At 39.3% G+C, this 15012-nt stretch overlaps 1 protein-coding gene across 1 annotated transcript in view; it reads left to right on the top strand.

The window, feature by feature from the left end:
• slc8a2b (solute carrier family 8 member 2b) overlaps window positions 1–15012 on the top strand; it is a 125662-nt gene that overhangs the window by 91498 nt on the left and 19152 nt on the right. The window contains exons 3-5 of the mRNA XM_088344981.1: window positions 3064–3481; window positions 10883–11020; window positions 12056–12283. Of these exons, the coding sequence (XP_088201107.1) occupies window positions 3119–3481; window positions 10883–11020; window positions 12056–12283 (729 nt within the window). The 5' untranslated portion in view covers window positions 3064–3118. The remainder of the gene's footprint in view (window positions 1–3063; window positions 3482–10882; window positions 11021–12055; window positions 12284–15012) is intronic.

Here is a 15012-nt window from a genome sequence, read left to right as displayed (position 1 = left end):
AGCGAAGTATGGTCCCTAATTCAAATTAACTTTGCAATTAAACACAATGAAGGTGAGCTATTGTGAAAATACCCTTGCCATAAGCACAGTATGTGCATTCCTTATGGGACAGTGTTTAAAAGAGAACTGGAAACAGGTTTGAGAAATTGGCTGGCTTTTTAATATTGTGCTCTTAAATTAGTGTTGGTGATCAGTTTGAATGCATTGTTATTTATCAATTTACTGTACTTTTATCTTTAAGTATATGGTTTGGCATGGTCAATCCAAAATGTTCATGGTTTAAGGATTTTTATTTCATTGTTGAATTTTAGATTCACTTCACATTTTTTGTTACAGTTAATGAAACTATATTTTTCGTTCTTTGTTTTTTGTTCTCCAAAATGTTACTAAAGATATGATGTTGTGCAAACGTGCACTAAAAACAAATGTATAGACAAGTTGTACAGTACGCACGGCAATATGTTTAGGTGGGGGGCTGGGTAAGTGGGGGTGAGATAGGGGTGTGACAGAAAATAGTCAAGAGGCACTGACCTAGGAGGAGGTGACATGATCTTTGCTACTAAGGGTACCACCAAAAACAAAAAACTTTGTGAAAGGCTGGGCAAAAAAAGGGAGAAGAAGAACGGTGCAGTTTGGTTACTTTGAGTTTCTGTAGCAAATATTTCCGGTTGTTTTACACAATACAGCGGCATCTAGTGGTCAAATATTACACGGTGTCCTTTTAATATATATTTGGGGATGTTTAGATGTTCTTTTTTTACACTGATACATGAGTGCGGTATTCAACTTTTGAATTACACTGCCAAGTCTCAAAACAGCTAAAAGTAATGAAGTGTGTAATACAATAGAAGAATATAATTTACTTTTATTGTCATTCTTTGTAACCATGCACACAGAACGAAATGTCGATACACCTGACCTGTACAGTTAAACTGTAGCGAGCCGATGCAGCCGCAGCCAAACAGGGCGCAGCCATTTTAGACATTAGGTGAACAAACCCCCAATTCCAACCCTTAATGCCGAGCGCCAAGCAGGGAGGCAGTGAGTACCAATGTTGTAAGTCTTTGGTATGACTCGTCCTCCCAGTGTCGGAGCGGGCGCCCTACCATCTAGGCTACCGAGCTGGTTAGATATTATAATAGAATTCTTTACCCAAAATGTGTTGCTCTACTTGAAGATAATTACCGGGTAAGCCCATTTTGTGTTTCAAGAAGGTTCTGCAATAGTCAAAACCCACAAAGTAGAAAAACTTTATTTATTGATTTTTTTGATTTTTGTATGTATATACTTATTTGTTTATTGATTTATTTATTTATTCATTCATTTTTATTACACTTTAAAACCAAAGAACAAACACAGGCTTAAGTATCTGTTCAACAAATAACAGTATAGTACTTTAAATGTTTTTTGTTGTTTTTTTTTTTTTTTACAAATAACTTATTATTTTGTTTATTTATTTGAGAAATACTCATTAATAATTAAAACCAAAGAACAAACACAATTTACAGGCAAGTATTTGTTTAACAAATAAAAGTACTGTAATTTATAAATGTTTTTTTTTGACAAATAACTTCTGTGCTGTCAATTGTAATTTTAAAATGGCAGCTTTATTGCAGACCTTGGCAGCTTTATTGCAGATGTTGCCGTCGTTGCTGTTATGGACTTTCTGGACTAGCTTACAGGCTGGGGGCGTCGTTGCTGTCATTCACTTTCCGGACAAATTTCAACATGTTACTCAGTATTCTCTTTTATTTCTGTTTACTATGGTTGTGTACTGTAACTCAATGCTAAATCTATTCCACCCTGGTCATCCTGGAAGGGGGATTACTACTTGTGGGGCCCCTTCTCAAGTTTTCTTTTTTCCTCACGCTGAGGTTTTGAGTTTTTCCCTTGCCGGTATGTTGGTTTAAGATCCGGTAATGTTGTAATTGTGGTCCTGTGCAGTCCTTTGAGACATTTTTGTGATTAAGGGCTATATAAATAAATGTGACTTGACTTGACTTGACCTCTATTGATTAGGGACACAATTCACTGTACTTCACATGATGTTGCCATCATGTGGACGTTATATGATAATATATATGAGGCCGCAAAACAATTGAAAGTGTTGGATTAGCCTCATAAGGAAGGAAACACATACTGTATCTATCTATATTAATTGTCAAACCTAAATAATGTGTCCCATTTGCCCTTTTACAGAAACCATATATTTTTCCATTATCAACTATATTTGAAAGAACGCCAGGGAGCCACTAGGGGGTGTCAAAGAGCCGCATGTGGCTTCAAAGCAAGTTTAGCAGGTCGAGTAGTGCAACTTTGTTGGCGATGGAAAGCACCTTCCTCTGCCTTTCTGCCCCGTCTGCCGGTGATTTGGATAGTCCGGGTTGTTTGGTTGACACGATGGCTTTTAGAGACTCATACCTGTCAACCACCAGGGCTCCATGCCCATACAAACTGTCGTATTTTCCCATACAAAATACAAAATAATCTTACACCATATCTTTTTTTTTCTGAATGATGCATGATGGGAAATCCCCAGGCGGCAGAATCATGCGCACAGTAGCATCAAACCACTCGCTTCGTTTGCAACGAAAAAAACGATACCGAGTTAGAGGGTTCCGCGGCGAACTCGTTTGACTTGATTGATTTGCCGTTTCATGATAGTCGGTGTATACCAGATGGTACCTATAATTGACAAATATGCGTTTTTCCGTACAGATTTTCTTGTACGTCGTACCAGCTTAAAATGCATGATAAACGTACTTTGTACGGCAAAAACATACAGGTTGACAGGTATGGAGACTGGAAATTTAAAAAGATTTGCGCACACCTAATGTAGGTTTGTCAAGCTGTTTTACGTACGTGTACAATTCAGACACCAACATTATTGACGCACAGGTGGACACAAGCAGAAAAGGGGCGTGGTGACGGTTTGACCAATCAGAAAAAGGAACCGCAATAGGTAAAATGTGATACAGAAAGGGATTACTGAATATAGAAAAATTGTTACTTTTCAAGTGTTTCTACATTTAAGTGTCAATTTTCTTTGTCTCCGTCTTGAAGGTGAACTAGCATCTTGCCTGCAGCCATCCTTCACCAGCCTCCGGATATCGCCGCCATGTCTCACCTCGCCTCACAAGCCCCCCTACTCCTCTTCTTGGGCCTCCTCTTCCTCTTGCCGGTGCCGCCCTGCCGGACCGAATCCCACCGAGATTCGGCACTTTCATCATCCGCGCTGCCTTCCTACGTACCTTCGACCGGGTTGTACGGAAACAGCAGCGTGCCGGCCAAGGGCAAGTGCGACGTTGTGACGGTGTGCAAGCCGGGCATCCTGCTGCCCGTGTGGAAGCCCATCCGGCCTGGCCTCGGGGAGCAGATCGCCCGGGCGGTGGTCTACTTTGTGTCCCTTATGTACATGTTCTTGGGCGTGTCCATAATCGCCGACCGATTCATGGCGTCCATCGAGGTCATTACGTCACAGGTGAGGTCATCTGTTTGTGCTTTGTGGAACACTTATGACTTTTTGAGCACATACCTGTCAACTGATGCGTTTCACTCATATTTTACGCGTTTTTTTCCCCATCGTTTCAAATTGTGTACACCAGGCATGTGAAACATATGGCCCGCCTGATGATTTAATCTGGCCTGCCGTAAATTACTGAGTATGTCAAAAAAAGAAGTATATAAGTCATTTATATCAACAGATATCATTTTTTTCTAATAAATACAAACCAAATGCTCCTTCTTGTCACTAGAGAGCAGTAAAGTTGTAAAAAATCTTAAGTCCAGTAAAGATTCCATCCATGGTTTTGACTATGTATCTTTGAGACAGGTGTTCTCTTTGATGAACAATAATGAAAAAAAGCAGTGATCAAGATTTATGAAGAAACACTTGAATGACATTGTTAAATGTGCTGATACTCAGGATTTGACACTTGATATTGATGCACTTGTAAAGGCAAAATGATGAAGTTTCAGGAGCCAGCAACAGCAAGTAGACTGCAGGAGTTCAATGAAAGAGAGAGGGGAAAATCGTGTGGTGACAAGACATTTGTTTGCACAGATCATTAAAAATATGACTTATCTTGTTTCATGTAAGATACAATATAGTGCAGTATCTTCTCTGCTTCAGTATGTTCAGTCTGGTAGTTTTATCTGATGTTATTGTCCATTTATTGCTAAAACTTGTATCTTGTATTTATTTATTTTAAAGCAGTATGACAATTGAGGCAAGCATATTTTTATTCAGAGCTCCTTAAGTTTTTTTGGGTGTGGTGAGTTGGTTCAGATGTAAAATGGTCATTTATTCAACTGTTAGGATAAACAATTTGTCAACACATTCAATGCCAAACATGAATATCATGTTTTACATTGTTTGTAAATAAATTGATTGTGCTGAGAAAAGATCCCTTTTCAACCTTGATTATAATTTGTACGTAAGGCTACAAATGTTGTCTGAATAATATACACAGTACTGTATTGAAAAACCAAGCCAAGTATTTGGCGTTGATATTTTTTACCGTTCCGGCCAACCTGAGGAGCTGAAGTCTGGATCCACCCCCGAGCCAAACAGAGTTCGACATGCCTGGTGTATGTCGTATAACAATTATTGTAAGATAATTCTTTTTTTCTTTTTTTAAAGATAATAAAAATTACTTGTTTTTTTTTGTTTGTTTCACTGATCTCGTATTGCCCATTTCGACTCTAATCCGGATCATCTCGGTCACTGATAGGAGAGTCAAGGTCATCGTAGATTGCTAATATTGTCACGGTACACCAGCAAATGTTATCCTCGATCAAGCATTCATTTTTGCAACCCGGTCGACAAAGCATGAATTTTAAACCCAGCTGGCGAAGTACGAATACGTTTACCTTCCCCGCTTCTTTGGTTCGGGTTGGGGCATTAAAGTCATTTCATCATCATCTTGTTCATCTTATTATTGTATTTTTATGTTCGATTACCATTTAATTGTGTTTTTAGTAATCAGGAAGATGTGTTCTATGGTTATTCAGGGATAACTTGGCTGCTTTTGGAAGGCGGGGAACGGGTTAAATGGTTTTTAGTTGTTTCATATCAGGAAAATTCACTCGAGATACAGAAAAACTTAGATCCAGGAACAATTTCATCTCTCATGTAAAGCTATCACTGTAGTGGGTATTAACTTGTGGTTTTCGAGCGAATTAGAATTTCCTACAAAAAGAAAGTGACAAAACTACAAGTACCTATTGTAAACACAGATGTGCTGGATGACAGCTATTTTTTTTTATCAGGTTTTTTAAATTGGCTCTGCATCGCCAGATGGCTACATTATATTTGCAAAAGTTCTAGGTGAGACTTAAAAGCCTAAATCGTAAAAGTAAAGTGTTTTGAGGACCTTGTAAGATGAAAACGGGCAATATAAAGTGGTATTTAATCTCGTACCCTACAAAAATGAATGTGCAAAGTAAAAATTTAAGCCCATGTCTTACAGCTAAATCATAGCTATGGCGGAACAAACTATGGCTAACCATAATGTAAAAAAATCTTTGTAAAATACTTTTTGAATAAATGTTACTTACCATATTTCATGTAAGATGTCCTCATTGTTTTTTACTTTCTGGAAAATTAGAAAAAAAATCCCCATTCAATTGCAGTTGAATTATAATCAGATTTTTGCTATTTGTGGTTTTGCCTGTTTTCTGTCTTCCGCATTGTTTAACTGATTTAAAAATGTAGTATCTTCTCTTATCACTAAGTGGCAGACATGGCTTAGTTGTAATGTCAAATTTTGCATAGTTAGTAGGCCTTAAAGGGACAGTGTAAATTACTTGACCACAAGATGTCACTGTACGGTGTATTGCAACCGAAACATAGTGCTAAAAATCACAAGAAATTGTGCAAACTACTGCTCAAAATGTCCAAAACACACCATATTACCTCTCTTTTTTTGCAGTCTTTTTGAGGATTTTAGTTATGTTCATATGATAATTAATGTGTTTTTACTTGTTACCCAAATCAATATTGTTTTGTTTTTAATAAAGGACGTCTTTTTTCCACTAGGTCGGCACTAAATACACACTGTTCCTCAAAAGTCAGCCTCATTTTTTTGCTAGCCATTTAAAAGCTAACTTTCCTTTTACTCACCTCTCAACAATAACATTTTTGCTTGTCCAAGTACTCGTTTTTGTTTTTAAAGTCAAAAGTAACAAAGCTTCATCAATACTGTCATTCCCAATAGACTTATAGAAAATGACTTACTTTCAAAATATTAAAATTTCATGTTCAGTAATTCCTTGCTACTTGACGGATTTGCCTTGTGTCCTGGATTCTGATTGGCCTTTAAAAAAGGGGTGGGGCCACATATAATTTCTAATTTCTCGACCTACGAGTATTTTACAAAATGCATGTTTGTATGATAGTTTATGTATTTTTGCTTATCGTTTGAATAGATTTAGTATTTTTTGATGAAAGTTTTTTTTTACCACTAAAACTTCTAAATAATACATATTGTCCCTTTGAATAGTGCATTTTCTAATATAAAGATTAGGGATCCACTGACATGAGTTTTTCAGGGCCAATACTGATTATTGATATCACGAGGAGGCTGATATTTGAAGCCGATATTCATTTGCTGTGAAAGCTTGAGAGTTGGCGTGAGAAATTTTCAATCATGTAAAAAAACAAAGAATATTTGTTATAAATTCTAAAACCTTTTCAATCAATAACATGACTAATCTTTCACTTAAAAAGAACTAGCGGTACAGGAAATAAATTAAGGCTCAGCAAGAACTTGTATGAAGGTACATAAAAACTGAAATAGCTCCATGAAACTTTTTACAGTAAATTGAGAATTTCAACACAACTAACATGACTAATCTTTCACATAAACCAAAAACTTAAAGTGCAGGAAATAAAATTAGGCTTAGCTGCAACTTGTATAAAGGTACATGAAAATTTAAGTATCACCCTGAAGCTATTTACAATAAATAAATTAAAATGTCAATACAACCAACATGAACTAAATGAACTTTAAACAAAAAGTTCATGGGAATTTCATCAAAGCTGGCAAATTGAAAAGTGTGGGCACTTCTATTTTAGAGCCTGATTGACAAACTAACAACTAATCACTCAGCCTTCCACTTTAGCGTCCGTTTGTCTGCTCGCTCTCAATCGAAAACACACACGATTTATTGACCAACTAATGTTAATATATAAGTCTACACCTGAATTGCTTCCCTAAAACAAGTAAACTCCACTTTTTAAATAATTTCTTAATCACACACACGCTTTTCCAGCAAGGGAGACGGCCTTTTTAAAATCTCATTATTATCAGAGGCTTGATTCCAGTCTGCAGTGTGTGAAGTCCGGAAAGCTTTTGTTTCAGTGACTCCGCCTCCAGTGGCTTATCCAATGAGAAGTTGTGGAGGAGAACGAGAGTGGAGAGAGTGAGAAAATAACTCGGTTTTCAAAGCAAAGTTCTTGCTTGATCCTATTACCCAGTTTTACATTTATTTAATCAGCCGATTGAATTGATAAGAGAGCCGATACCGATACCAGTCAAATCCCCAAATATCGACCCGGCGATAATCGGTCGACCTCTAATCAAAATTGTCATAGTTTAACTGTAAGTATTAATGCATCTTGCGGCCGTGTCAGAAATCCTAGAATGAGCATTACTAGTTAAGATCTTTCAAACTGCTAAATTAATCACGATTAACGACTAAAGTGAAGCAATGTTTTTAGTTTAAGTGGCTAGCAGCTTTGTTAGCAAAAAGATGCGTTAAATCCAGGCCAGGAATTTTCGGGACATAATTTCTTGACCAACGAGTGTTTTTAAAAATTGCATGTTTATATGATAGTTTATGTTGTTTTGCTTATTATTTAAAACAATAAGATTGTGTTTAATGAATGAAGTTGTTGTTACCACTAGGAGGTTCCAAAATACATACACTGTCACTTTGAAGTTTTCTGCAGATTATGAATTGAAAGTGAGTAGATTTCTGTAATAAAAGAAAATGCACAAAATGGATTATTTGCAGTAGAGTGTATTTTTTACCGTTTTTCCCTAATTGAAAGAGTTTGGCCAAAAATGAATTGGATATTTTTTATCCATCCAAGAAAATGACAGACGCAAAAATGGCAGCAGCCGTTGCACTCATATTATGCCAACTCGTGATCACCAAAATGCAACCGTTTGCATTTCCTTGCAACACCGCGTTCAAAAATAACCTCGAGCAACAAGCCAAAGGCTGCTGGGATCCATTTTTGAGCACCTACTTAAGTCGCCATATATGGTTCACAAACATAATTTATTATTCATTATGACTGAACCCTCTCGGTCCGATCGGCATGTTTACATAACAGCAAGGGACCAAACAGGAACTTATTAGATTAATTCGACATGTTTATTTTAAGGTTCAGTGTGTGATGACTGCGATTGGTTAAAAGCTGCGCTTTCATCAAATTGCTATTATTTACGGAAAATCATCCCTTTAATCAGTGTTTTCCAACCAGCTTCTTTGGTATTTTTGCTTTCCTCTTATGATCAGCAGAGTAACTACCGTTTATCCACATCAGTAGGTGGCAGCATATTGCTATTTATTTTCTGTTTACATAATAATTATCTGCTCATTAGCTGGTACAGTAAATTAGTTACCGGTAACTTATTTTGTTTGATAAAGCCTTTAAAGCATTTTTGTCAAACTCCCGGCCGGGGGGCCAAATGTGGCCCGACACATCATTTTATGTGGCCCACGAGAGCTTAAAATGTCTACAAACAAATTGGTCAAGAGTACTTGAACTAAAAACTAATTTTCCCACAATGCATAGGCTATGATACCTGAGGTAAGATCGGGTCTCAAAAATCCAGCCCGAACGGGCCCAGGGGTATAAAAGCCCGAACCACCCGAGCCCAACAGATTAACTTGATTTGAGCTACTGGCCTGACAAAAACCCAAATTTCCATATTTTATTCGTGGGGAGGAAAGGTGATTCAAGCCGTCTTTGACAATGAAATGTCCACGCCACCCTAACTACCTCGAGATTGTGATATTTGCCATTTCTGAATATATATAAATATATATATATATATATATATATATATATATACTGGACTGTCTCAGAAAATTAGAATATTGTGATAAAGTACTTTATTTTCTGTAATGCAATTAAAAAAACAAAAATGTCATACATTCTGGATTCATTACACATCAACTGAACTATTTCAAGCCTTTTATTATTTTAATATTGCTGAATTTGGCTTACAGCTTAAGAAAACTCAAAAATCCTATCTCAAAATATTACAATATCATGAAAAAGTATACAAGTAGGCTATTCAACTAATCACCTGAATCATCTAATTAACTCAAAACACCTTGCGAGGTTTCCTGAGCCTTAAAAACACTCAGCTTGGTTCAGTAAACTAAATCACAAGTATGGGGAAGACTACTGATCTGACTGCTGTCCAGAGGACCATCATTGATACCCTCCATCAGGAGGGTAAGACACAAAAAGAAATTTCTCAAAGAGCAGGCTGTTCACAGAGTGCAGTTTCAAAGCATATCCACAAAAAGTCTGTTGGAAGGGAAAAATGTGGCCGGAAACGCTGCACAAGCAAGAGAGATGACCGCAGCCTTAACAAAATTGTGAAGAAGAGCCGCTTCCAGAATTTGGGGGAGCTTCAAAGACAGTGGGCTGAAGCTGGAGTCCAGGTATCAAAAGCCACAGTTCACAGACGTGTCCGGGAAATGGGCTACAATAGCCGTATTCCCATGGTCAAGCCACTTCTGAACTCAAGACAACGGAAGAAGCGTCTGACTTGGGCTATGGAGAAGAAGCACTGGACAGTTGCAGAGTGGTCCAAAGTCCTCTTTTCAGACGGAAAGCAAGTTTTGAATTTCATTTGGAAGTCAAGGCGCCAGAGTCTGGAGAAAGGCTGGAGAGGAGCAAAATCCAAGTTGCTTAAAATCCAGTGTGAAGTTCCCACAGTCAGCAATGGTTTGGGGAGCCATGTCAGCTGCTGGTGTTGGTCCACTGTGTTTCATCAAGTCCAGAGTAAATGCAACTGTGTACCAAGAGATTTTAGAGCACTACATGCTTCCATCTGCTGAAAAGCTCTATGGAGATGAGGATTTCATTTTCCAGCATGATCTGGCACCTGCCCACAGTGCCAAAACCACCAGTAACTGGTGCACTGACCATGGTATCACTGTCCTTGATTGGCCTGCTAATTCCCCTGACCTGAACCCCATCGAGAATTTGTAGGGTATAGTTAAGAAGAAGATGAAAGACACCAGACCTGCAAATGCAAATGAGCTAAAGGCCGCTATCGAAGCATCCTGGGCATGCCTCACCTCACCTCAGCAATGCCACAGGCTGATTGCCTCCATGCCACGCCGGATTGATGCAGTAATCCTTGCAAAAGGATTCCCAACCAAGTACTGAGTGCATCAATGGACATTTTCAAATGTTTGATTTAGTTTTGCTGTTATACAATTATTTTTTTACTTGGTCTGAGGAAGTATTCTAATATTTTGAGATAGGATTTTTGAGTTTTTTTCAGCTGTAAGCCAAAATCAGCAATATTCAAATAATAAAAGGCTTGAAATAGTTCAGTTGATGTGTAATGAATCCAGAATGTATGACATTTTTGTTTTTTTAATTGCATTACAGAAAATAAAGAACTTTATCACAATATTCTAATTTTCTGAGACAGTCCAGTATATATATTCTACCTATATATCTATCTATATAGCTATTATTTCTATATATCTATATCTATATATACCGACTTCATGATTGACATTTTATGCCCGACTTTCAGGACAAGTTTGGGTCCGAGCCCAAGATCTTACCTCTACTCCACATGCAAGATTGTCATGTGTAAGTGTTTTTGTCCAACAGGAAAAGGAGGTGACCATCACCATGCCAAACGGGGAAACGTCAGTAGCAACAGTTCGAATCTGGAACGAAACGGTTTCTAATCTGACCCTAATGGCTTTGGGCTCCAGTGCACCAGAGATCCTGCTGTCTGTCATTGAGGTAACACAACACAGCGGCATGTTTGCAAAATATGAGAAGCAAAATGGTGGGGTTTGGTTACTATTAGTTTTGGTAGTTTGTAATCTTACGTGTGCTTTGTAGCACTCATTCTTGGTTACATTGCACAACAGTAGTCAAATACTACATTTTTTCCCCCTTTAAAATCAATCTTTGTGAACCAACGAAACAAAACAAAAGCAACCCTAAAACGTAATAAAATCCATGAAAATATAATTCTTTGGTTAGAATATTTTTTATTACTAAATAGGAAATAATTATTAGCTGTTGTTTTCTTAAAGCAGGGAATATATATGGATATAGATATATGGATAAATACAATAAACATATAGATGAAAATGAAAAAATGCAAACATAAGTCAAAGACAAAAGTTATCTGCAGAGTTTGTTTTTACTCGTGAAAAATAAAGCAAAAAAATATTGTTTATTAATGATTAAAATTTTCTTGTTAGGCGAGAAATATTGGGAAAATCCATAAATTGACGTGTATGTTACTGTAATGAGCAACTTATTTGTGATGGGAACTACGGCTCTTTTTAGAGAACCGACTTTTTCAGTTTCAGCTAGGTTCAACTTGGTTCACTATAGACAGCCAGCAATTGACTCCCAAACGGCTCATCAGATTCAAACTCTTTACCAATAATAATACAAGATTATGCATGAAAAAAATAAATGAAACATGTATTTCCATTATTCCTTTCACTCTACATTGAACCTTTTTTCATAATAAGCAACTTAGTGTCAAGAGACTCCTCAGAGAATCCATGAAAGACAAACTACACAAGAAAATAGAAATTAAAAGTATTAACTCTTCAGTGCTATAAAAACTATTAACTATAAGAACTTTGGTATAAATTGGTAGCCCTGGTAGCTCTCTGCTTCAAAAAGGTTGATGAACCCTAGTTTGGCGGTCACCTGGTTGAAAAAAATCATGATAAAAAGCTTAAGAAACCCTGCTGTACCTCATATCTTGACTGTATTTTCCAACAATTCTTTATATCGTCACCACCTCTGCAGGTTTGCGGTCACGAGTTCAATGCGGGCGAGCTGGGCCCGGGCACCATCGTGGGCAGTGCTGCCTTCAACATGTTTGTGATCATTGGCATCTGCGTGTGGGTCATCCCTCAAGGACAAGTGCGCAAGATCAAGCATCTTCGGGTCTTCTTCATCACGGCCTTCTGGAGCATCTTCGCCTACATCTGGCTCTACCTTATCCTGTCCGTCATGTCGCCTGGCGTGGTTGAGGTGAACCTGGCCTTTATTAAAAATCCTTGACCTCCACTTAAAGCAGGGCTGTCAAAGTTTTTTTTGCTCAGCGGACACATGGTAGAAAAGAACTCTCAGATGAAAAAAATATGAAATAGTAATGGAAAGAAGAGAAAAAAGTTACAAAAACTGTTGAAGTGTACTAAAATTACACAAAAGTACAGACACGTCCTACTTACGAATGAGATTCAGGACGATCGTTTGTAAGTTGAATTTGTTTGTAAGTTGCTCCGGTGTTATGTTTTGTATGGAACGTATGTTTAAGATTTATATGAGTGTTTAAATGCTTATATAAGTAACCTGTATTGTTTTGAAATGGAATAATAAATGTTTCATAAAAGATTATGCTCTATAATTTTACAAAGCAGGCTGAATGATAAAGCATAGTACTGAAAAACAAAGCTACACATTGACATTCTGAAGTCGGTGAAGCCCCTTGAGACTCCTTGTGATTAAGGGCTATACAAATAAACATGACTTGACTATTAAGATTAATAAAGTTAAGTTTAACTTACTTTTGAAAGATGGGCGACTTCCTCCTCCGTGATAGAAAATGGACCAAAAAAAAAAAGCGATCCAGCCATTTTCTCAACCTCATCAAGCTTTCTTATTCCACTTTCAATTAAAAAGAAACGGCTCGCCTCTTCTTTACTCTTTACACCAATCATATCGAATGGGCACACGAGATATTAAACAATAAAAATGTCAAAGTTCTTAGCGCGCTGGAGATTCAGTACAGTATGTTTTGACACGAACTAGGAAGTAGAAGCCGGATTTCTTCTTCGGGGTGGGTGCGCCACACGCCCGTAGCGGTGGACAGAAGCACTACAGTAATGTCCTGTACTCGTAAAAAGGTGCACACAATACAAAATCGAACTTACAGCAATGTCCGAATATTTTTCGACATCCAGAAAAAAATGTTTGTCTCCACCGTTTTTCGTCAGTCGAATGGTCAAAAGTAGGGGAGCGTCTGTACTGAGAAGTATCGGAAACTACAAAAACTACTGAGAAGTATCAGAAAGTATGAAATAACGCTGTAAACTTTAAAAAGTACTGAAAAGCACTGAAATACTGAAATGTAAATAAATGAGAAAAATGTGATCAAAAGTATGAAAAATGAACACAAAAAAATGAAAAACGTTCTAAAAGTATTAAATAGTATTGAAAATTACTTAAAAGCATGAAAAAGAACAAATTAGTTTAAAATCGTTCCATCCATCCATCCATTGTCTTCCGCTTATTCGAGGTCGGGTCGCGGGGGCAGCAGCGTTAAAAGGGAAGCCCAGACGTCCCTATCCCCAGCCACTTCCTCCAGCTCATCCGACGGGACCCCGAGGCGTTCCCAAGCCAGCCGAGAGACATAGTCTCTCCATTGTGTCCTGGGCCGCCCCCGGGGCCTCCTGCCGGTGGGACATGCCCGGAACACCTCCCGAGGGAGGCGTCCAGGAGGCATCCTTATTAGATGCCTGAGCCACCTCAACTGGCTCCTCTCAACGCGGAGGAGCAGTGGCTCTACACCGAGTCCCTCCCGGATGACTGAGCTTCTCACCTTATCTCTAAGGGAGAACCCAGCCACCCTGCGGAGGAAACTCATTTCGGCCACTTGTATCCGGGATCGAGTTCTTTCGGTCATGACCCAAAGTTCATGACCATAGGTGAGGGTAGGAACGTAGATCGACCGGTAGATCGAGAGCTTTGCCTTTCGGCTCAGCTCCCTCTTCACCACGACAGACCGGTACAGGGTCCGAATGACGGCAGACGCTGCACCGACCCGTCTGTCGATCTCCCGTTCCATCCTACCCACACTCGTGAACAAGACCCCAAGATACTTGAACTCCTCCACTTGGGGCAAGACCTCCTCCCCGACCCGGAGGGAGCATACCACCCTTTTCCGACTGAGAACCATGGCCTCAGACTTGGAGGTGCTGATCCCCATCCCGGCCGCTTCACACTCGGCTGCGAATCGCTCCAGCGAGAGCTGAAGATCACGGCCTGAGGAAGCCAACGGCACCACGTCATCTGCAAAAAGCAGTGACGCAATGCTGAGGCCCCCAAACCGGACTCCATCCCCGCCAAGGCTGCGCCTAGAAATTCTGTCCATAAAAGTTATGAACAGAATCTGTGACAAAGGGCAGCCCTGGCGGAGCCCAACCCTCACCGGGAACGAATCCGACTTACTGCCGGCAATGCGGACCAGACTCTGGCACCGGGCATACAGGGACCGCACAGCCAGGATAAGACTGTGCGGTACCCCATACTCCCGAAGCACCCCCCACAGGGCCTCCCGAGGAACACGGTCGAATGCCTTCTCCAAGTCCACAAAACACATGTAGACCGGACAGGCAAACTCCCATGCACCCTCAAAGACCCTGAAGAGTGTATGGAGCTGGTCCAGTGTTCCACGGCCAGGACGAAAACCACACTGTTCCTCCTGAATCCGAGATTCGACTTCCTGGCGGACCCTCCTCTCCAGTACCCCTGAATAGACCTTACCAGGGAGGCTGAGAAGTGTGATTCCCCTGTAGTTGGAACACACTCTCCGGTCCCCCTCCTTAAAGACGGGAACCACCACCCCAGTCTGCCAGTCCAGAGGCACTGTCCCCGATGTCCACGCGATGTTGCAAAATCGTTCCAAAGCATTCAAATGTATTGACTGCGAACCAAGGAAGCATAAGCAAAGCGGAAATGGATGGATGGATAGATGGATG

This window comes from Urocampus carinirostris, chromosome 10 (assembly GCF_059441175.1).
Source record: "Urocampus carinirostris isolate Australia breed hairy pipefish chromosome 10, RoL_Ucar_1.0, whole genome shotgun sequence".
NCBI classification, from domain to species: Eukaryota; Metazoa; Chordata; class Actinopteri; order Syngnathiformes; family Syngnathidae; genus Urocampus; species Urocampus carinirostris.
This window is presented reverse-complemented; position numbering and strand designations above follow the sequence as displayed.